Below are 23140 nucleotides of genomic sequence, written 5' to 3' on the forward strand. Positions count from 1 at the left end.
ATTCCCAGGGAGATTCCTTCCTGAGCTGTCGTCTCCACTGGCAACAGCGAGTCTTACTTTGCTCTGCACGGTACAGCAGGTCTTAGTGTGTCAGCCTGCAGAAACCTCTCCGTAGGTTCTGAATGATGCTGAAATACCTAAAATGATGCTTCCTTTATACTGGGAATGTGCCAAGAAAAAGGTGTGACTGGAAAACAAACAGGATTAAAGCATGTCATTGCATAGAGTGAAACAGAACACATGTGCTTAAAAGTCAAAGTCATGATCCTTGCTAGCATATCAGCTTGAAGAATTATCCAAGAATATTGCAAAAGACAAAAAATTGGAAATTTGGAGAATTTAACAATCATACTAGTAGAAAAGTTGGCAGAGGATATGAAATGGCAAGTCACAAAGAAGGAATACAAATGGATAGTAAAGAGAAGAATATGCCCATTTACACCAGTAATTCAAGAAAAGCAAGTGACTATAGCAATGAAAACATTTTTTGGTTAGTAGTGTTTAGGTGACAGAAACTAAGGAAATCAATCTAAGTAGAGAAAAATACATAAAACGTTAAGAAAATATAGGTGCTGGGATTCTGCCATATCAGATGTCACATCAGATTGTCAAAGTGAATTTGTTTTCTGTTATTAGGCTGTAGGATCCAAGTTCATTCAACTTTGTACACTTAGCACCTAACATCACGCTAGGCACAAAGTAGGGTTCATAAGAGGAAAGGTCATATTTCTTGACCACAGAGCAATGAAAGTAGGAATTAATAAGTTTTATCCACTGCTTGGAAATTCAAAATGTGTAGAAGTGTATATGTGAGTCTACGTGTGTATGGGTGAGTGAGTCAGGAACACAAACTGTGATGGGTGTGGCATGGGTCTGTGTAGCCTACATGTTGGGATGGGAGCCGATACCCAGGGGTGTGTTTGAATGTGGTTCTGTCCAGGTGGTCTGGATATCAGTGTGGGTATATGTTGGACTGTGCCCCACAGGCCTACACAGCTTGTAGATGCTCAGCCTCTGGACCGAAGGAAAAGAGTCTGGGAAGAGCCACAGAGACATCAGTGGCTTAGTGGACCAGTCCAAAACAAAGGGTCCTGGAGCAACACCCCACAGTGTGCAGCAGATGGCAGGCAGGACATGGTAGCTCCTCGGGGGAGGAGCAGGCTGCCATTTATGGGGGAAATTGACGTCAGACTGACACAGTCACCGGAGAAACCAGCAGCTGGGGCACGTCCCTCACTGCCCCTCAGGTTAACGACCATCACGAGGGCAGATCATTTCCCTTTAATAAACTAGCTGCTGCTGTTGCTAAGTCGCATCAGTTGTGTCCGACTCTGTGTGACCCCATAGACGGCAGCCTACCAGGCTCCTCCGTCCCTGGGATTCTCCAGGCAAGAACACTGGAGTGGGTTGCCATTGCCTTCTCCAATGCATGAAAGTGAAAAGTGAAAGTGAAGTCGCTCAGTCGTGTCTGACTCTTAGCAACCCCATGGACTGCAACCCATCAGGTCCCTGCATCCATGGGATTTTCCAGGCAAGAGTGCTGGAGTGGGGTGCCATCGCCTTCTCTGCAATAAACGTGCAGGCGGAGCCATTCTGGCCTAAGGACTAGAACAATCACTAGGAGCTAAGATGCGCAGGTGATAGCGTGCAGGAGAAGCAGGGCCTGGTCGAGCTGGGAATGCAGAGAGAGCGAGAGAGCTGCCGTCTTGAGTGGCCTGACCACACACCTCTCCCCTACATACCCCGCACAACCCTTACAATTTTTTGGTCGGCCCCTCCTTAGAGATATCGCGGAGATCAGGTATGCAGAGGTGCACTGCAACCAGAGCCCACAAATGCAAGCCGGATATCAGCACTAATGAGGATCAAGAGTAAGCCAGGCACTTATCCAGTCAATTTTTCATGGCAGTCCAGAGGAGGAAGACCACAGCCTGTCTGTAAAGCCAGCAATCAGACTCCTTTTGCGGAGAGGCCACTGTTGTCGCCCAGTCCATGAACACTCTCTCCACCCAGCCTGGAAATCTAAGATGTTTAACAGGCATGATACATGGGAGATGGTGACCACTGAGCAAAATACAAGCAGTGATCGCATCCTGAGATGACGTCACCCCTGCTGGTAGCTTCTGTCCTGCAGTGTCATATCACATAACAACCAACTGCAGGGCTAATACAATGCTTTCTCCAGTAGGGGAAACCTGTCCTGTTCCCCACAGGGTAGGGAACCCTAGCCACCAGGGACTTACCTGTTTCAGCCCCAGAACCATCTCATAATGTGCTCCTTTCATAAGGGCAAAAGTGAGTGACTGTCCTGACCAATAGCTGAGCTCGGATGGTGACTAGTTGCCTCTGGGTGAACGTGGCGTAAGCCCTGGGATGATAACTGCTGGGATGCTCAGCAATGGTTCCTGGTCCACAGCTGAGAGTGGCTCCCATCTCTATGATTACATGGTCCATCATGTTTTCAATTAACTCCACAATAGTGGGGCTGCAGGACAAGCTGAAACGCCAGCCTGTGGCATTCTTATCAGCCCATTTCTCAACTTCAAGGTGGCTCCTCGGTCACTATTGACATCCATGGTTGTCCCGTATGGTGCACCCAACTGTTCTAGATCCCCAGTAGTGGATTTAGCATCGCTCAACCACTTGAATAGGCCTTTTGAAATGTCTCTCACCTGTTGTAACACACCATAGGCTGCGTATAACTTTGCCCCCTCCTGTGGCTGAGACCAGAAGCCCCAGGCTACTCTATTATTTTGCTGTTGCCACGGGCCCCAACCAGTCCATTCTGGGTAGCTAGCCACATCCAGTTACTGTCTCTGAGTTAGTGTCCCTAAAGCCTGTGTCTGTAGTTGTTTATGGGTGGGTGGGGGTATCTTGTCTTTCCCAACCAGAGAACACCCAGGTATTTGATAGATAGCCTAGGTCCGTGCATTTTGTCTGTACTCATCAACCATCCCCATGTGGTCAGATGAGCCAGGAGCCCGGGGCTATTACACTTAAACTGGAAAGAGACTGAGGTTAACAGAGTGTCATCAACATGGTGGGAGGGGAAGGTAGCTCTCAGGGCGGTCAGGGGTTACAGGGCCCCCGTGCTAGGGGACGGCCCCCGGCCCGATGACTCCACAAGTGTTGGTTCCCCATCTTTATTTCCACAACTCTCGGTGCTCTTGGGAGTTTCCTCCGCTTCCTAGAATGTGCTCAGCCACTCAATTGTGTCCGACTGTTTGTGACCCCATGGACTGTAGCCTGCCAGGCTCCTCTGTCCGTGGGACTTCCCAGGCAAGTGTACTGGAGTGGGTTGCCAGTTCTCCTCTAGGGGATCTTCCTGAGCCAGGAATCAAACCCTTGTTTCCTGTGTCTCCAGCATTGCAGGCAGATTCTTTACCACTGTGCCACCTGGGAAGCCCTTGCCTTCCTGGCTGACTTACCAATTACTGGGCTGCAGGCCTGCAAGCCTACACGTTGCCCAGCCTTGAGACGGAAGAAAGCGCCTGGATACAGCCACAGAGATATCAATGGTTTATCGGATAGGGGAATCTTACACGTCCGAAACAACACCCCACTGTGAGCGCAGGCAGGGTGTGGTGGCCATCTTGGCCACTCGGGGGAGGAGGAGGCTGCCATTTATAGGGAAACTGACTTCAGGTTGGCTCATCACCAGGGAAACCAGCGGCTGAGGCCCATCCCTCACAGTGCCTCAGGTTAATGACCATCTCAAGGGCAGATGGTTCTCTTTAATAAACTAGCAGGTGGAGCTGCTCTGTGGCCTAAGGACTAAAACAGTCACTCGGGGGTAAAGAGGCTCAGGTGATAGGGCCGGGGGGAAGCAGGGCGTGGTCGAGCAAGGGGTGCCCAGAGGGCCAGAGAGCTGCCACCTTGAGCGGCTGATCATAAGGGATTTGCCGCGGTTCAGTCTGAGCAGAGCTGTGACTGGTGCGCAGGGCACCTGCTGAAGGCAGATGCCCAGCCCCGCGGGGTCCCAGAAGGTGGGACAGAGGCAGACAGACGTAGCAGGCTCTGGCCAGGCTGCGGGCGTCAGCGGCCGAGTCCCTGGCTGGCCTGTCCATAGGTGCTGCTGCAGCAGTGGCCAGGGGCCAGGAGACCCGGGGGCAGAGGTAGATGAGCAGGGAGACACAGGACAGGGGGTAAGAAGTGTGGGGGACAGGACAGTGCAATGCCTCGAGACCCTCTCTCTGCAAGCAGCATCCAAGGTCAGCCCCCAGCACTGGCCCCTGCCCGCCCCCCACAACCTCTCCCTTCCCAGTCATCCCCTCTTCCCTTCAAGCTGTAGACAGGGAGTGAGTTCAGGGCCCTCCCACCCCCACTGGAGGTGTGGGGGAGCGGTCCTGGCGAGAGGCGGGGGCAACGTGTTCATTATAGGAAATGAACAGCACGATTGCATTGTAATAAATCAGCGCAGATTTCCGAGCAGCACGGGGTCTCGCGGGCTCCGCAGGCCGTGGAATTCAATATGATATGCTTCAGCCTGTCAGCTAATGGGCTGCTGCTGGATGCCACGTGATCCAACCTTCCCGGGGACGTTAAACGATGCTGAAAAGTGGCCCAGATTTATTTATTGGGGCGGTGCTTGCTCTGCCTGTGGGTGTGTGGGGAAATGACAAGTTGGGAAAACAGGTCTTTGTGAGCAAGGTGGGAGGGGGTGGGGTTTTCCAGTTGCCCTAGGGCTTGGGCAGACAGTCCGGGGTCTCCCCACTGGCCCTGCTGCTGGGGCGTGTCCCACACCGGGGCTGTCACCAGCTCACCCATGCCCCATAATGCAGAGCATCAGCTCTCCATCTGTTAAATCCTTTCATTTGATTACTGTTCCCTCTCTCACCTCTCCTTCCTTCATTCATTCCCAGAACACTTCACCTACTACATACTGAGTTGTACTGGTGGGTGCTACCAGGGCTGCCAATGGGATGGTCAAGGCCCTGCCCTCCTGGATGGAGGGGAGATGGCATTAAATGATGCCATGAGAAGTGCCATCAGTTCTGCCTCCTGCAAGCCTCTTGAATCTGTGCCCTTTATCACCTGGCTGCTGCTACCAGCACTCCTGCACACCCTGCGAACCAGCCGCTCCACCCTCTTCGTAGTCCACCATCCAAATCTTATCTTTCAAGCCACAGTTAACCCCTGTCCAAACATCAGCTCCAGGTGGGCAGGACCACGTTGGTTTTGCTTGTCTCCTCGCCTCCCCTGGGGCGGGCATGGGGCTGGCCCAGGGAAGGTGCTCAGGAGCTAATAACTGGAACGAAGAAGCAGGAGAGAGGAATGAGTTGGCTAAGCAGGCCTTAGCCAGGTCAGAGGGGCGGAGCTGGAAGAGCTACAGATCTTCATGGGGTGCGGGGTACGGGAACCCAGAGGGGCCGCAGGAGCCAGGCAGGAAAGTGCAGCTGGGAGGACCAATAACCTTCCTGGAGAAGGACTGTTGGTAGCTGGAGGCCTGGAGGTGCGTGGCACAGCAGGAGGTCTTGCAGGAACCTGGGGGTGGGGGCGGGGGATGGTGCAGGGGAACTGTCCTCACTGGAGGGGTTGAGGGCTGGCCCAGATGGACGAGGGGAAGGGTCTGGGGTTTAGGAGGAAGGACCTGCTTTAGAGCGTCCATCCCACTGGCCCCTACAGACCAGGAAGGGTCCCTGGGCCCCTGCTCCCCTGGGCATGCCCCGTGGCAGCGGTGTCTGTGCCCACCGTGTCCTCCTGCAATGCCGTCCCCAGGGGATTTAGAGGGGGGAGAATAACCTGCCCCTTAAAGGGCTTTCATTTATAATCTGGAAAGAGCCCTAGACCTACTAAATAAAACGGCCTCAGTGCAGACTCGCAGGGGTGACTATAATTACCTGGGAAGAGCCACTTTTCTGCTTTTTTAAAAAAATTGTATTTTTCAAAGTGTTTAAAGGATATTTATACAAAACGACAGCCTGTTGGGTAAGTGCACAAGTTTACATTAAGCTAAGAAGGCTGAGGGGAGGCTGGGTCTTCACCTCTCACACCTTATGTCCACTGGGTTTGGCAGGCAGAGGCCCCACCTTCACAGACTCGCACATACAGAAAATAAACTAATGGTTTTCAGTAGGAGGAGGGGCAAGACAGGGGAGGAGAGGAAGAGGTACAAATTATTATGTATAAAATAAGCTACAAGAATATATTCTACAACACAGGGAATATAGCCAATATTCGTATAATAACTATAAATGGAGTATAACCTCGAAAAATTGTGAATCACTATACTGTATACCTGCAACTTATATAATATTGTATTTTATGTATTTGTATACGTCAACTATACCTCAATGTTTTAAAAATTTCAAAAAAATAAAAGGCCTGCCTTAACTCAGGCCCTCATTTATTCATTACACAAGCATTTCCTGAGCACCTCCACTGACTGGGGATGGGATCCAGACGTGAACGCTCACGGCCTTACCCCAGAGAGGAAAGCATCGTGAGGTGGGCTAAATGGACACACCAGTGCTGGCCACCCCCGCCACTCCCCCACCTCCGCCAGCCAAACTGTGACAGTGAGGTCAACTTTGCAAAGGAGGAAGCTCGCCATCACAGAAGAGGAAGTGTGTCAGGGGCAGAAGGAAGATCCTGGACGTAGCCCTGGAGCAGTGGAAGAGATGGGCTTTGAGAAATGGCTTTGGCCAAAGTGTATTGTTTAGTCGCTCAGTTGTGTCTGACTTTTTGTGACCCCATGGACTGCAGCCTGCCAGGCTCCTCTGTCCATGGGATTTTCCAGGCAAGAATACTGGAGTGTGCTGCCATTTCCTTCTCCAGGGGATCTTTCTGACCCAGGGATAAAACCTGCATCTCGTGCCTTGCAGGTGGATTCTTTACCGCTGAGCCACTGGAGAAGCCCAGGGTAGTCCTGAACTAAGGTTCCTGACCTTACGGGAGGGGGGCAGCCGCTTGTCAGGCTGTGCCGCTGTTCACCTCCAGGGGGCGCCCCCGAGACCTTTCTGCAGATGTCATTGCCCCCTTGAGCAGTTCATGACCCTTATGGCTGCATCTGGTGGTCCTGTTGGTGGGACTGTAGAAAGCTGGGCCTCAGATGGGCAGGTCCCCCAAACCAGGTGGGGAGTTTGAGCTGGCTCCAGGTGGCAAGAAGCTGTTTTGCATCTCTAGGAAGGAGGCTGACACAGTCAGATTGGCATTTCAGAAAGGCCACTCTGGCAGTCTGTGGAAAATGTGTTGGAGGCAGAGAGACAGTTGGCTGCTGAAAAATGGCCCATATAGGACACATATTTTGAAAAAAAAGTGACAAAAGGCTAACTCTTTTCATCTGCAAAGTGATGCTACAAATCAACAGAAAAAGACCAATAGGAAAATGGGCAAAGTGCAAGAACAGCCAGTTTGTAGAAAAGGAAATAGTAATGGCTTTGTAACACAGAAGAAAACTTCTCAACCTCATTCATAAGAGAAACAGATTAAATCTATGAGTGATGCCATGTCTTTTCACCCACCAATGGGCTGTTAGCATTTTGACAACATACTGTATTGGGGAGGATGGGGTGTTCTGGCCCTGAGGTTGACAGGCCTATAGCTTGAGTTGGCTTGTTGGGCCACCTGTCCCTAGAACTGAGGACCCCAGAGCCTTGGACTGTGCGCTTTGCGCCTGCCTGAGAAGGCACACACTCTGCTGGATTCCTCTTCTACTCTCCAGTGGTGGCTCCCAACCCTCTCAAGGGAAAATTTCAGTGACCTGCTTCAGACTGAGTTTTCCAGGGGATAGGAAGTTTTCCCCAGGAGCTTGGAGCTGAACTGCAGCCAAGCAACAGACCCTAGGATTGGAATTCTAGGTGGGAAGATCTAAGATATTCCCAGAATCCCCTGCAGTCTCAGGAACCTACGTGCCCTCCATCACGCTGTGCTTCCCAAGTAGAAAGTCCATGGGGGCGAGATGAGATGCTTGTGCAGCTGTAAGAGAAACACAGTTGTTTTCTTGTAGTAGCAATTTTATTTGAAGATGGAAGGAGAGAAAAGCATTTTTACATTAAAACAAATATGAATTGAGGAAAAATCATACTATGCGTCCCCTGAGTCCCATTTCATTTTTTTCAGCATGGATACACAGGAAGAACACATTGCCCAGTATCCCCTGCACTTAGGTTAGGGCCAGGTGACCAAGTTCTGGTCGAGTGCCTGTGGGTAGAAGTGAGGTCAGTGCTCCCTGAACAGCCCACTCCTGCAATCCTCCTATCTTCTCTTCTTCTCAGAGGCACCTGGGAAACCATCCTTGAGGGGAAAGAGCCCAGGCAGGAAGAAGCTGGGACTCTGTCCAAATAAGTGTCATCCTTGACCTGGTGAGATTTGCACAGGGAAGAGTAAACCTCAGGGGGAAGCCGCTGTGATTTGGGAGTTGGCATCATATGAGTCAGCGTCCTGACTAACGTATGGATATAATATGGAGCCCAAGGCAATAGTTACAGGACTTTTAAAGGTAAGACATGAGGCTTCAAGTAAGTAGCTGCTTACGCCTGGCATTTCAGCCATGCCCACAGACTTCTGACCTGCCGATCTGGGCTATATTTTTCTCCAAGACCGTCAGGGATCGACCCAGTGACCCACTGATGCCACAGCCACTGGCCCTGGAAATGGCTCAAAGCAGATCTACTTAAGCGCCCGGGGAGGAGCTATTGAAGTTGAATGTCCAAGCAGATCAAATGGCCAGTGCCTAATGACTAGAGCCAAGTGAGAAACAAACCCAGCGCCAGCCTCCAAAACCATTCTCTGGAGCATGAGGGAGAACGATCCGGCTCCTGCCTCAGACTCCGGGGTGAAGCCACCCAGTGACTGGTCACTGTTGCCAGCCCGATGCATGCCTTCCAGGGTCCAAGTGGCTGGAGCAGCACAGGAGCCATGGCTGGGCTCGGGGGGTCGGGGGAGGAGGTTGCTGTGGTCATGACTTTAAGCCAGGTACTTCTCCCAGACCCCCAGCTTCCTCTCAGGTGAAAAGTTGGAAGTGATGATGATGATGGCATTTGAAGCTTTTTCCTTACATGCGACCGCAACATAGAAAACAGAAGAACGAGCAAAGAACAAGCCAAAAAGAAACAAACCAACCCGGAATTAGCAGAGCTGCTCTTGGCTACCATGGAGTCTGCTTTAAAATCTTTGGACCAGAGGCTGATGCTGGCTTCTGCTCTTCAGATCCCCTTATTGAGGAGGCCTGAGTGCAGATCCCTCCCTTCCCCTCGGTGGGCTTCCAGTGCCCAGTCTGTGAAATTGACATGTTGGAAAGGCTGTGGCGGCAGATAGAATCTTGTAACAAAACCCAGGACTTAGCGAGAAAGCTGGAGCTGCCGGCCTTTAAGACAGAGTTGGGTCTGAGCCCTGACAGGCACCACCACATGCCCAGGGCATCTGGGGGAGGCAGAAGTGGAAAAGGCCCCTGGAAGGTGTGCCCAGGCTGGCTGCCAAGGGCCAAGGCTGTGCTAACCTCACGTGCAGCTGGGGGGGGAGTCTCCCCACCTGGTTGGGGGGAACCACAGGTGGCAAACCTGGGTTTTTCCAACAGGGAGAGGGGTGGCAGCTCTACCCCACAGCCAAACCATGACCTGCGGGCACAGGAGCTAGGACCAAGGGGCTGGCACAGAGGTGGAGCACGAGGCATGTGCAGGGTCTGAATGTTTCATTAAATGGAGAACCTTAGGGGTTCCTGGGGGGGGACAGAGCCCTCCTGAGTGCCCCCCCCACCTGCCCTGTGGGAAATGACACCTCTCTGATGCCAGTGGGTGTAGTTTCTAGGGGGCAGAGATTCCACTTGATTTATCACTCAAGGCTGTGTACCTTTCTTGTCCCACCACATGGTCCAGAGGCTGGAAAGCGTTCTGAGCAGACCTTGGCTGCTCCCACAGGGTCAAGGGCAGGGGTGACGCCAGGATGGGGCCCCCGGGTGTGTCAGCAGCCCCAGGTGGCCTCTTAGCTGCAGTCTGAACCCTCCGTTTGCCAGGGAGCTGCCCTGCCCCAAGCCTCCCCATGGGAGGAGGCAGACCTTGCTATGCACCCCCACCCAGCCTGATGCTGTGTGCAGTGGCCGCTGCACCCACAAAGCTGTGAGGGGCCACCCTCTCCCCCAGGGCCATCGCTCCACCAACCTCTAAGAGGTGGCCAGACTCTAGGGACCCGTCACTCCCTCCCTTGGGAGACTGTCCCCAGTGGATCAAGCGTTGGGGGCTTTTCCAAACTCCTTTCTCCATCTCCCCCAGAATCTCACAGGTTCCTTGAGGCAAGATTTAGCTCCCCCACCCCACCCCACCCCAAGCAAACATTAACCATTAGGGGAAGAAAAAAGTAAAAAAGGATCCCCTTTCTCCTCAACTGACCCCAAATGAACAAGCCCTGTCCACCTTGCTGGGTTTGCTGCCACAAATTATCATGCAGAAGAAATGGCTGGTACTTGGCAGCTGTTTCTACTAGGGGCCTGTGTGCAGCAGCACTCTGCTCGATTTTATTATTGCCTTTTACGAAGTTTCCAAGACAACTGAGGCCAAGTAACAGAACCTTGACTTTATGCGCCATGAAAATTTAATAAAGAATTTTTTAAAGGCTTTTAAGAGGCAGAAGCTGCTGTGGCCAGCAGTGGAGCCCCCACAGAGGGAGGAGGCGCGAACACGCGGCCGCCCGCCAGACCTGGAGGAGCCGGGCCTGTCAGGGCCCTTCGGCGTGGGCAGAAGTGATCTCTGGCTTCTGTCTAGTTCAAGCCTATGGAGATCGGTCCTTTGCTCAATTAACATTTATTAAGACTGCCCGGTGCCAAGTCCAAGCCAGGCTCTTTCCATTGGTTATGACCTACGTCCACGGTACAGGCCAGGAAGTGGGCAAGGGGCTGGAATCACTGGTCTGTGGTGTGGTCACATAGCCAGAGAGCCACAGATACTGCCAAAGACCCTCTCAGGGTCCCTGCTGGGATTCTTGTTTTCCTTGTTCTGATGCTGAGCATTCTGAAGGGAAATACCCGTGGCCAGCTCTTTTCATCACCCAGCTCCTTGCCTTGTTTCTGCAGCCTGGGAGGGTGTTGGGGGGAGAGGGCGAGGGGGGGACATGGTGAGGGGCAGGCAATGTCGCCATGGCCCGAAACCACCATCCTGGTTGGACTGTTAGCAACCGCCTCCGCATCAGAGGAAACATTCCACACCAGCCTCCTGGTGAGCATGTTATATCACTCCAGGGCTGCAAAGACCCCCTTCTGTCTGCTCTCTGAATAAGGCTCAGAAGCAATTTGCTAGAAATGAGCAAAAAAACATCAGGAATTTTGCCATTTTTTACCAAAGCTCAATGGTGCTCAGTGTGTCTGTGGGCGCGCGCATGCATGCATGTGGAAGCTGTGTGCTCCGTGGATTTCCTAGTTACAGGAAAAGCAAGACTTTTGGTTACTAGAGATGGAGGTAATTGACTGTGTTGCCTATTCTGCAAAGCTCCTTTGCCCTGGGAACAGAAAAAAAAAATTTGAACTTATTTCATGAGGGAGAAATTCATATACCATATGGGAAAACGTTTCCCATATCTGTCAGACTCAGTGGGAGATGGGCAAAAATATCAATCAGGGCAAGCTGGATTTTAGGTTAAAATGCATCTTGCTGGGAGAGGAGAGCTCTGAGCCACTGATGGGGGAATTGCATCATCTCTGAACTTTAAGGAAAGGGGCTCAAATGCCAGACAGTCAAGCCTGGTTCTCAATGCCAGGACTGAGGAGTTTAGGGTATTTATCAAGAAATGAAAAAAAAAGTTTAGGCTATTTTTAAAGTAATAGTCTGCCAATCACAAGGCAAACTCCAGGTGTCAGAGGAGCAGCAGAGACCATTTTTCAGCCCTCGTGTCTTCAAATATGCAAGGAAAATGAAAGAGGGTGGAGCGGGAGGGGAGCTGAGTGTCCCGACTTCATTTGTCCTGATGGATTACAGCATTCAAGGAGGAACCTTCTCCCTTTATCCTTTTACACTTTGCAGGAAACCAGAAGCCAGTCTGAGGATAACACGGCATTCCAGCGCTCGGGTCTGCAAACCGCTTTCACGCATGTTATGCTTTCCAACTTTCATCTTTTGTTCCCAAAGTGAGAGCAGATGTCACCCCCTGGTGCAGCCGGGGAACCTGGACCCTGTAGAGTGTATGGGCAAAAGAGAAGGTAGGACCTCCACAAGCTGAGCCCCAGAACCCCAGGACTAGCAGAACCCCGGGATTAGCTCTCTGAGACATGGGTTTCTGCGTCTATGAAAATGGAGCCAAACCCCTCTCCCTTCTGGCCTGTAGGCCTGTCAAGGCTCCATGCAGAGCAGTTATGGGGCAGAGAAGGGGTTGGGGGCTGGGCTCTGCCTTCCACCAGTTGCGAGGCCTTAGGCAAGTCACCTGGCCTGGGCATCAGTGCCCCTAGCTATGAAAAGAGGGCAATGAGCAGCCTCATCCTTTGTGGGGTCACTGGGAGGATCAGACAAGAGGATGGAAGCAAAAGTACTGTGTAAACTGTGAAGCATCAAACAGATGTCACTCTCTCGCGGGAAATACTCTTGGTTCTAGAAACACACAGAGCGCCATGCCAATGTCTGGGCTCCTCCCGAGCCTGGTCGTACTCACCCTAACTACATTCACATCAGCATTACCTGCTCTGAACTAACCAAGCCCCTACAGAGGCTGTGGGGCTGGAGAGACAGGCCAGATGTCTAATGGAGAAGCCGTGGTGGACACGATCCAGCCCGGTGACCCTCAGTCTCTGAGACTGAACGGGAATGGGATGCCCATGGGAAATGGAGCCCACACCTGGATCTGGGCACAATAGAACTGGGAGAAACTGCCCAGGGTCAGAGGAGCCACTGTCGTGCCCAGGACACGGAGGTGTTCACAGACCCAACCCTCAGGGCATCTGCAGGGGGAGAACTCAGGCTCCTTCCCCTGGTCCTCTGAACAGTCCTGGTATTTTAACTGGTACCTGAAGGGCCCCAGCTTGGTGCCCGAGCGGCCAGTGTCAAGCCATCACCCGCCTGACCGTGAAGGAACTCACAGCTTGGTGGATGCATACACTGACACCACACGCAAGTATGATCACAAAGGACTTTCCGGTTCTCACGAGGAGGAAGAGAGGGTGGCTCATTGCTTGAGGGATGGCAGTGGAGACACGTGAGCTGGACTTTGAAAGATAAGTGAGTTTCCACTTACTTGTGGAAGCTGGACAGCAAAAAAGGCTGAGCGCCGAAGAATTGATGCCTTCGAACTGTGGTGCTGGGGAAGACTCTTGAGAGTCCCTTGGACAGCAAGATCAAAATAGTCCATGCTAAAGGAAATCAACCCTGAATATTCATTGGAAGGACTGATGCTAAAGCTGAAGCTCTAATACTTTGGCCACCTGATGTGAAGAACTGACTCATTGGAAAAGACCTTGATGCTGGGAAAGATTGAAGGCAGGAGGAGAAGGGGGTAACAGAGGATAACATGGTTGGATGGCATCACCGACTCGACGGATATGAGTTTGAGTAAGCGCCGGGAGTTGGTGAAGGATAGGGAAGCCTGATGTGCTGCAGTCCATGGGTCGCAAAGACATGACTGAACAACAACAAGTTTCCACTGGTCAGAGGGAGGGTCCGACAGAGAGGACAGCTAAGCCTGGAACGAATGGAGCAGATGCAGGCCCTGTGACCCCCTCCCATGGGGTCAGGAACCAGCACCTTCTCTCCAGAGGGGTAACAACAGACACAAAGGGCTGTGGAGCACAGAGGCTGCTCCTGAGATGTGGGGGCTGAGCATGGATTTAGGGTGGAAAGGGAGGAGGGGACTTAAAGGTCAAGAAGCTTGGGCTTAGTCTGGGAAAAGAGGAGGGTTGACAATTAGGGGATTGTGCAATCAGCATTTTGGTTCTGAGTTCTTCCTGAACTGATAGGGATGCAAGATGGTTGAGGGGATTAAGAGGCAAAAGACTGATGCAGGGCAGGCCAGAGATAATGAGGTCTGAGCTGGGAGAGCAGACGGAGGGCAAATATGAGGGACTGGGGATGGAGGCGCCTGTCTCCAGGAGGTCCTGCCTCTGCACCTGGGGAGGGGTCCACTGGGACCAGCACTGCCAACAGTCCACCTGCATCCTTCACAAGCCCCTGCTGCAAGCTCCATTCTGCCCAGGCTGTGGAGATGGAGCTCCTGACAGCAGAGGCAGAGAGGCCAAGGCCAGCCCCTGGGAGGCAGGAAGGAGGGGAGCAGGCAGGGCCAGCCCTGAAGAGGGAAGGGTGCTTTCCAGGTGCATCAGAAGTGGCACGGCAGGAAAGGAGGGGGCGGGCAATGCTCCAGGGATGCATGCAGCCCAAGACAGACGAGGCTGAACCTGATCTCTTCTATTCATTGAACCCGCTCTGGCTGCGGGCCGTGACAGTGGCAGGGTCAGTGCGCCCGGACTGTGTGTGAGGGGGGACGAGCAGGAGGGGGAGGAAGGGCAGGAGAGGGTAGGGGGAAAGAGGCACAGATGGCGTCTGTGGGCCCTTCTTGGGGATGGGCCGATCCTACGGGCAGAGAACAGGGACTCAGCTCCACACGGAGCATCTCTCTTTCCGGAGGAAGGAGACGCCTGCTCTTGTGATCACTCCAATTACCCCCTACGCAACGAGCAGCTAATTACCGAAGGGGATAAAAACAGTGGGACTTCCTATTAAGCACGCGGCGGTGGGGGATGTCCCCGATCACTCACTCCAATAATGGAGCAGCCTCTGGTTCTTCCTGATCAGTGGCATCGAGAAAACACAAGGCCCGCTCTGTCACTTGCTGACCTCCTATACTACGGCAGCCTCGGTTCCCCAACGCTCACTGAGGGCCACGGGGCTTCTCAGGCCCTGTCCTGCCCTGGAGGGGCTCCTTCTAGACCGTGACCACCCAGCAACCATGCCTCTGGGTGAGAAGCAAGGGGCGAAGGGAGGACGGTCCTCATCCTAGGAGCGGAGATTCACCGCAAACAAAGCAAGGGAATTCAGCCTATTAAAAAAAAAAATTAATTGATTTAATGTATTCTCGGCTGTGCTGGGTCTTTGTTGCTATGTGTGAGGTCTCTCTGGTTGTGGTGAGCAGGAGCTGCTCTCTAGTTTCCGTGTGAGGGTTTCTCTTGTTGCAGAGCGTGGGCTCTAGAGTGCAGGCCCAGTAGTTGCGGTGTATGAGCTTAGTTGCCTGTGGCATGTGGAATCTTCCCCGAGTGGGGATCGAACCCATGTCCCCTGCACTGGCAGGCGGGTTCTTAACCACCGAACCAATAGGGAAGTCCCCTAGAATTCAGCCGACTGATTTTTTTTTTTTTTTTTTCTAAAAAATCAATGTGTTTGGTTGGTTTGGAGCCTGATGATGGCATCCCATTTTGGCAAGCGCATGCTTTCTGGAAACTGACTTCAAGAGATGATATCAAGTTAGAACTTTGTCTAAAAGATGCTTTGCTGCTCCCAGCTGCTAATAAGCATGCGGGGACCATTTAGTTGGGTCGTTCGCTGTAAAATCCATCTGCTGTGGTCACAGGCTTCTGGGAGAGTGGACGCAGGGCTTTCAAACTCATTTTCTCACAGTGGACAGTTTAGGAATGCTGATGGCCCTGACCTGTGACACCAGATGGCGCGGCAGTGTGCAGAGCCCTGGGGGTCCCCAGGCAGGAAGGACCCACCAGTGCTCTGTTTGGAGCTGGATTCATACTCACCTGGGGACACAGAGGGGATGGGACTCTGGAGTCGACTGACAGACCTAGACCGATGCCTGACCTACCACGTGACCTCCCAGGCCTTGTTCTCCCCTCTCTGAAAATGGGAACGGCCTTACAAAACTGCCCTGGAAGACTGGGAAACAGAGCCGATGACACCTCTAAAACGTCCCCACTTGGGAGGCACTTGCTGCTTATCAGGTACCTCTTATCCCTCCCACCTGTGGCCGCCTCCTACTTTTTGCCGGGAAAATAGAGGCATTTATTTTCTTTATAGAAAGACAAAGTCTCCCATCACTTAACAGCCTAGCATGGGCCCTGCAGGGCTCGGGGACTACCAGGGCCCCCTGGGCTGTGGATGGGCTACAGACCTGGGTCTGCCCTGGGCTTCTAGGAGAAGGAGGGGAGAAGCAATGGGATGAGGGCATCACACGGGAGCCTCCCTGTGGGGGCAGGGGAGGCAGACTTCACACCTTGAGGGAATGAGCGTCTGGCTAGAGGGAAGGTGAGGCAAGGATCAACAGACCCCCACCCTACCCCCTAAACTGGCCAACAGCTAGAGCAATCTTAGATGAACAGCCTTCCCTTTGGGCTGAAAAAAATTCCAGAGAGGATGACTCCCAGCCGCGCATTTCAACAGACACTTTTTGAGCACCTACGAGGGACCAAGCTCTGTGCTGGACCTTGATGCAAATGCTCCCACTGGTTGGAGTGAAGGGGATTTGGCTCAGAGACAGGGAGGAGTGTTAGGAGGAAGAGGAAAAGCAGGAAGGAAGATGTCTGTGGGGGTCTAGGACACATCTCTGACACTGACACCCATGACGCTTCCCGGATCCTACATTTGTGAGCATTTTCTGAGTCCTACTGTGTGCCAGGCACCATGCTAACGAATGCCATCCAAGACCCTTCATTCTCCTCCCTCAGAGCCTGATGGTAAGCTCCTTCCAGGGCCCTCCAGGGTCCTTTATAAACGGGGACCTTCTGGGAAGGGCCATGTTAACCCCAAACCCAACAGTGCTCTGGGGAGATTGGCTGTACAAGGGCAGCTTCTCGTCTGCCTGTGGTCAGTGGGCCCTGGATCCTGACTTGCCTGTGGCCATTTTCCAAAGTGCTCCCTTTGGCTGCTTCTGAAGCTTCCCCCTTGAGATGGGGAGGGATATCTGGGGACATGAATGGAGACAAGGGAAGGGTCTTGTTGAAGGGAGAGCGTGACTCCCCTTTCCCCAACACTTCTAACGTCAAGCTCTGACTCGCTCTGATCCTTAAGCAGAGCTTATCGACACATTCCTCCCCTCTGAAGCCCCCACCTTCCCCAGGGCTCCCCGCACACTCTGGGCACACATGGTGATCGCCCCACCGTGGAGAGCTCTGATCAGAGGACACATGACCGGGGAACTCCTGCTGTGGGGTCAAACCAAATGGGACAGAAGGTGGCTCACAGGCTCCAGCCAGCTCTGAGACTCCGGGAGCCTTCCTGAGCTACCTCTCAGTGAAATCTGCATCTTAATGAGTAACACACAGAACACTGCTGGCAACAGACAAGCTCATGAAATCAGCCAGGTCGGTCTGTTAACTGCACCCACGCAGCACATGATTGGGGTGGGACAGCGTGCAGGCCTCCTGGGTATTTCCACTTCATTTTCACAGAACAGGGTGGTAGAAGTCAAACATGATGTTCCTAGGCTCTAACCATATTCTCTCTGGGGGGCCGCCGGGGCAGACCCCAGACTCAGCTGCCTCCAGTTCTTTCCTCTCCATGGCTCTCTGTCTTGAGGTTGTTGGTGCCCCCCACCCTGCCCCAAACACAGCAGCTTTTTATCCCCAGTTGTGGCTTCCCACGAGCCCAGAAGAGAAGAGGCCATCTGTCACATTTTGGATATCATATGTCCGCTCATGGCTCGCGAGCAGGTGGGCCACCAAGAGGTGCTGGGGAGGAGACCGGGCGAGAATCAGGAGGGCTCGCCAAGCGCAGCTCAGCGGAACGCGGAGACGAGGAGCGGGATCTCGGGCTGGAACGTAGCATCCTGCCATCTCTCCACCAGCAGGAAGCCCGGGGGTGGCGTCTTTCGGGCCCAGCCTTCTTCCGGGAAGACAGAGCGGCCCTCAGGACACAGTGTGCCTGGAGTGGGAGACCTTGTGGGCACCGTCTGTGCAGGGCTGGGGCCGGCCCTCGGCCGGCGGGGCTGGAGGCGCGGCCTCCTGCGGGGTGCCGCTGGGCTGGAGCCTGCTCGCCGACGACGTGCCGCTGCGGCCACACACCAGGCGCTTCTCATCCAGCAAGGACAGGTGGTATTCACACAGGTCGATCAGCGAGGCCACCTGCTCGTGGAGCGGCAGCATCTTGAACTTCCTCTGGGCCAGGTAAAAGAAGGCCTCCACGAAGGCCTGCAGGCACATCCCTGCGGATGAGAGATCGGCGTTAGGGGGACGTGGTGCACACAGGCGCCCGGGCTTCCCGACGCCAACCACCAGGCTCTCTCCCACCGCTGTTTCCTTTTGGAGAGGAATCGGCCGTCTCAGCCTGCCTGACCAGAGCCCGGCCAGCTGGGCGTTCACAACCACTTGCAGATTCACCCTTTCAGCTGCCCTGTGAAGAAGGTTCAATAACCCAGTTTTACGCATGGGGAAACTGAGTCTCAGAGAACTGGAGAGACCTGGGCAAAGTCCAGTGGTAGAAAGCAGTAGGGCTGGGATTTAAACCTAGCCCAGCGCCTTATTCCCTTGCATCGCCATCAAATGTTCCCATTCAAACCCAGCCCACAACTTTTATAATAAGGGAGAGAATATGAAGATGAGTCCAACGTGATGGCCATTCTATATCCTCATGGAAAGTGCTAGCCACTCGGTCGTGTCCAACTCTTGGTGACCCCAGGGACTGTAGCCCACCAGGCCCCTCTGTCCCTGGGCTTTCCCAGGCAAGAATACCAGAGTGGGTATTCCTTTCCCCAGGGGATCTTCCATACCCAGGGATAGAACCTGGGTCTATTGACACTGCAGGCAGATTCTTTATCATCTGAGCCACCCAGGGAAAGCCCTCATAGGCATGTCAGTTACATTTCTCAAAATCCACAAGTTGTACCTTCAGTTAAAATCTGTGCATTTTGCTACATGTAAATTTTACCTCAAAAAGTAAAACATACCTGACCCCTTCTCTATACTCATAACTATATTCTGAAAGGTATTAATAGGAGACCCCATTCTGCACCTGGAAAGTTCTTCTACTTTGCCTCGTAAATTCCTACTCATTCTTGGGATTTGAGCTGAAAATCACTTACTCAGCAAAACCTCCTCTGAGTCCCAGGTAAGATCCAGCCCCTGGTAGAGGCTTCTTGCCTTTTTCTTGGTAGCACCTTTGGCGGCTAGTTCAGGGTTTTATTTGCGTGGTTCACTGATAATCTCTAGCTTCCCTGCTGGACTGTGGGCTCCAGCTCACCTCAGTCCCCCCAGTGCCAGGTCCCCAGAAGATGCTCAGTACAGAGGGACTGACTACATGAGTGAATGAACGAATGAGTCACGGCTAGGTGCTTCACAGACATGCCTTTGCAAGGTCACTATTATGATGTCCCATTTTACAGATACAAAAACTAACAATCAGAGACGTTGAGTAACTTCCCTAAGGTCACACAGCCAGAGAATTGTGGCTTGGAAATTCATACTCTGACTCCCAATTCTCTTAACCAAGTTGTGCCTCGCAAAAGGTTCTGAGTCTTCCCAACACCCTAGTGAAAGTAAGCTCCATGATCCAAAACCATGGGGCTCCCTGGGCTCCTTGGGGAAGATGGCTGTAAGGCTGGACCAAACGGCACATGGTATTTTTAGAGAAGCCAGCTCCCACTCGGCTAATCCACACCTTTCCAGGGGCCTTGCTTCGTTCTCAGACATATTAGTTGCCTGCTCTGTCACTGTAGGCGGAAGCCTGGCCTGGAGTTCGTAAATATTGGATGATATATAGACCCTGGGATCTGAGAGATCTTTTTGTGTTGGAAACTTGAGCTGAGCAAAGACATTGCTTTTTTGTTTTGTTTCTAATCTTCTTCTAAGTCCATCAAAGCTTTTTTTTTTACTCAGCTTCTCTTGACTCCAGACGTTCTACAAGTCCCTTGCTTGGTCTTGACAGGAGCTGATAAAAAGAACAGTAACCCTTTTAATGTAAACAGAGGCCTGGTACTGACCGAGACGCAGGGGATGAGGCCTGAGCCTGTATGAAGAGACAGACATTTTCTAATCACTGACTCTGGGCCAGGGCTCTCCTAGGGTGTACGTGCATGTGTGTGTGTGTGTCACAGTCAGTGGAAGAGTCCAGGACACGCAGGCTGAAGAGGCTGGGATCTAAAACCAGAGAAACCCGGGGCAGTCCCAGCCCCCAACTTCACAAGCGTGTGATCTCCAGAGCGCCGCTGCTCCAAGTGTGGTCGGCAGACGGGTGCCGGGTCCAGGAACGGCATGTCCCTGGTCCCTGACAAGATAAGGAGCTCGGGCCAGAATGTAAATCACCCTCCTCATCAATCACATTGTTTAGTTCAGCTGGCAGTGCTTTGCGGCAAGACTTTCCGTTTATAAAGGAAGCCGCACGCATTTACACGCTAGCTTGAGTCTCCTATCCAGGACTGGAAGAAGAGTGCGTGACTGCAAGTTTCATAGCTCTGGGGTCTACAAGCCCCCACCCTCACTTTAACCACAGTCTTCTCAAAAAATGCAGATTATGGGATGGGGCCCAAGACCCTGCATTTTTGCCAAGCTTCCCAGTGGTACTCTGAACAGTGAGGACTGAGCACTTTTTACTCAACAAACACCCATTTCCTTCCCTTAATTGGAGGCAGACTGTGATTAGAGCAATAACACACCCCCTAAAATACAATTAAGATCTCTTTCGGGAGAAAAAAGTATGGCTAAATCATTGAGGAATCATTATCAATATCTCATTACTGATAAAACGAGAAATGGGGTTGACTGTGTTATCCTTGGTTTTCTTTTTGCTCGTCTACATTTTCGGATTTTCTATAGTACACACGTGTGCAATTAAAAAATATGCAACTGGAAAATCTAGAGAGTGGAAAAAGGTGATGCTGGGACAGCTGCTTCTAATCATGAAGACTGCTACCATTTGAAGTCATGGCTTTGAAAAATTAGAGTGCAAACTTTCTGCATACATGTTCTGCTTTGATAAAAAGTTTATATAAAGTATATGCACGAGGATAAAGGGGAATGGACATTACTGACTCCTGCATGGGTCACGTACACTATACCAGTTCTCTGACCCTCACTACACATCCCACTGTGCAGATGAGAAAACTGAGGCCCAGACAGATCAAGTAACTTGCCCTCAGGTCACATGCTGGTAAGCGGCAGGGCTGGGATTTGAACCCAGGCCTCAGGCTCTGCTGATTTTGTTCAGAAGCCGTGTTGGAATACAGATGGCAGCTCCACCCCAGGGTTCTTGGTTCTGAAGGTCTGAGTACCTGCACTTTGAACACATCCCCAGGTGGTGACGAGGCTCCTAGTTGGGACCCCACTTTGAGAACCCGTCCCTGCCTCACCTCTTCCCGCTGCCAGGCTCAGTCTGTTCTTTCTCCATTCTGAAAGCCCATCTACAAAAAGGGGCCTGCTTGCAAAAGGGCCAGCCCCCGAAACGACAGAAGCTTGACATTGGGCTAAAAACGTCTGCCTTTTAAGACACTCTGATTGAAAGCAGACTTGAAGTCAGTTATTTTTAAAAGACTAATGATGGAGCTGGAAAAGCATGAACTTGTTCCAACTTTGCATTAAGTCCTCTCTTGGTTTCTGAGAAACCATACATCCCCGGTTTCTTCTAGCATCACGGCTTGACCACTAAGGCGTGGGGGTGGAGTGGGGGGGGGGGGGGGGAACCAAGCTCTGTTGCCCTCTGCCAGGCCCTGCCCTTCTCTGTCTGTGCTGATGGAGTGTGGGCCTGAAAGGTTCTGGTAGGCCAGGCCATAAGGGCCCTGTGGACCAAGGTGGGACTTCGGATCTCATGCTGAGGAAGACAGGCGGCTACTGGGAAGTTTCCAGGTGACATGGTCTGGTGGGTGCTGTGTTGACAGCAAGTGGCAGGGGCACAGGAGAAAAAACTCGGGAAGATGCATTAGGGGGTTACTGTGCTGGTCCAGGCGAGGGCTGATAGCGACTTGGACCAGGCAGCAGTCGGGGGAGGGGGCGTGGTGAAAGGTGATGAGGTTCTGGATAGAATCTGGGGGTCGTGCCTATGTCTCTGAGGGGCCAATGGGGTGGATGGGGGCATGAAGGTGAGTCAGGAGTCCACACGAAGAGGGGGCTCTAACAGCAGGCTGAGGGGACTGGCCTTCCCCTCAAGGCCTGTGGTTTGCTAACATTTTATTTGTAAAATAACCTGGGGACCTTGCCGGAAATGCAGGTTCCTGTTCCTGTCCTCTGGGGGGCTGTCTGTTGGTGATGAGGCCCAGATACTGCTTGTAACTGCAGCGCTGGGGATCTGACACTCAAGGGTGATCAGGAAGCTTCGGGATGGACATTCCCTCTTGGCTGTCTCTTGAAGGGCTCTCGAGGAGGCAGTGGAGTGAAGAAGTTGAGAGCGTGGTCTTTTGAGAAACCTAGTGCTGGACTAGCCCTGCCACGGGTGATCAAGAACCTCTAGGGGTGCAGAGAACAAGCTCTCTCCTCTGAAATCCCACTGACCACCTGTCTCCACCATGTTCATCTGCTTGGGCTGCCAAATATCATAACACAGCACCATAGTGGGGGTGGCTCAGACAACAGACGTTTATTCTCTCAACAGTTCTGGGGGTGGAAAGTCTGAGATCAGAGTGCTAGCATGGTGTGGTTCTGGTGAGGGCTCTCTTCTTGGCTTGCAGACAGCCGCCTTCTCTCTGTACCTTCCCAAGGCAGAGAGAGAGAGAGAGAGAGCCAGCAACCTGGCATCTCTTCTTATAAGGACACCGGCCCTATTGGATCAGGGCCTCACCCTTATGACTTCATTTAACCTTAATTACCTCCTCAGGGGCCCCAACTCCAAAAACAGTGATACTAGGGGTTAGGGTTCCAACATATGATTGAAAGTGGGGGGTAGGGTATGCTTTAGTCTATAGCACCCTGGTCTGTAGCTTGGTTCTGCTGAGGTGCACCCAGTACTTGCAGTCTCTCCTACCATTTACCAGGTCTTCGAGATTACTTGAGCTATTTAGGAGAAAATGTAGAAAACCCTGCCTCTCTCCCCTGCTCCTCCACCAGCCCTGCCGGATCACTCCTTACAGCTCTGATGCGGAGCTGGAAGCATCTCTTTGGTAACATTACTTCAGTGACCCATTACAGTAAAAGGGATGAAAGGAAACAATAGCACTTCATATTCTTTGAGCTTCATTATGTGCAAGCCCTGGGCGAAAGGGCTGCACTTGCATTATTTAACTGAATGAATCTCTCAGAAATCTCAGGGAGCAAGTCAATAGACTTGTCAAAGTCATATAGCCGGTAAGGTGCCTGAGCCTAGGACTGTTCCTATAA

General features: G+C 52.4%; 1 protein-coding gene across 1 annotated transcript in view; it reads right to left on the bottom strand.

Moving 5' to 3' along the window:
* Positions 1-17202: 17202 nt before the first annotated feature.
* TTLL11 (tubulin tyrosine ligase like 11) overlaps positions 17203-23140 on the bottom strand; it is a 266686-nt gene continuing 260748 nt past the window's right edge. The window contains exon 9 of the mRNA XM_052648686.1: positions 17203-18045. Within this exon, the coding sequence (XP_052504646.1) occupies positions 17750-18045 (296 nt within the window). The 3' untranslated portion in view covers positions 17203-17749. The remainder of the gene's footprint in view (positions 18046-23140) is intronic.

Source organism: Budorcas taxicolor, chromosome 11 (assembly GCF_023091745.1).
Source record: "Budorcas taxicolor isolate Tak-1 chromosome 11, Takin1.1, whole genome shotgun sequence".
Classification (NCBI taxonomy): Eukaryota; Metazoa; Chordata; class Mammalia; order Artiodactyla; family Bovidae; genus Budorcas; species Budorcas taxicolor.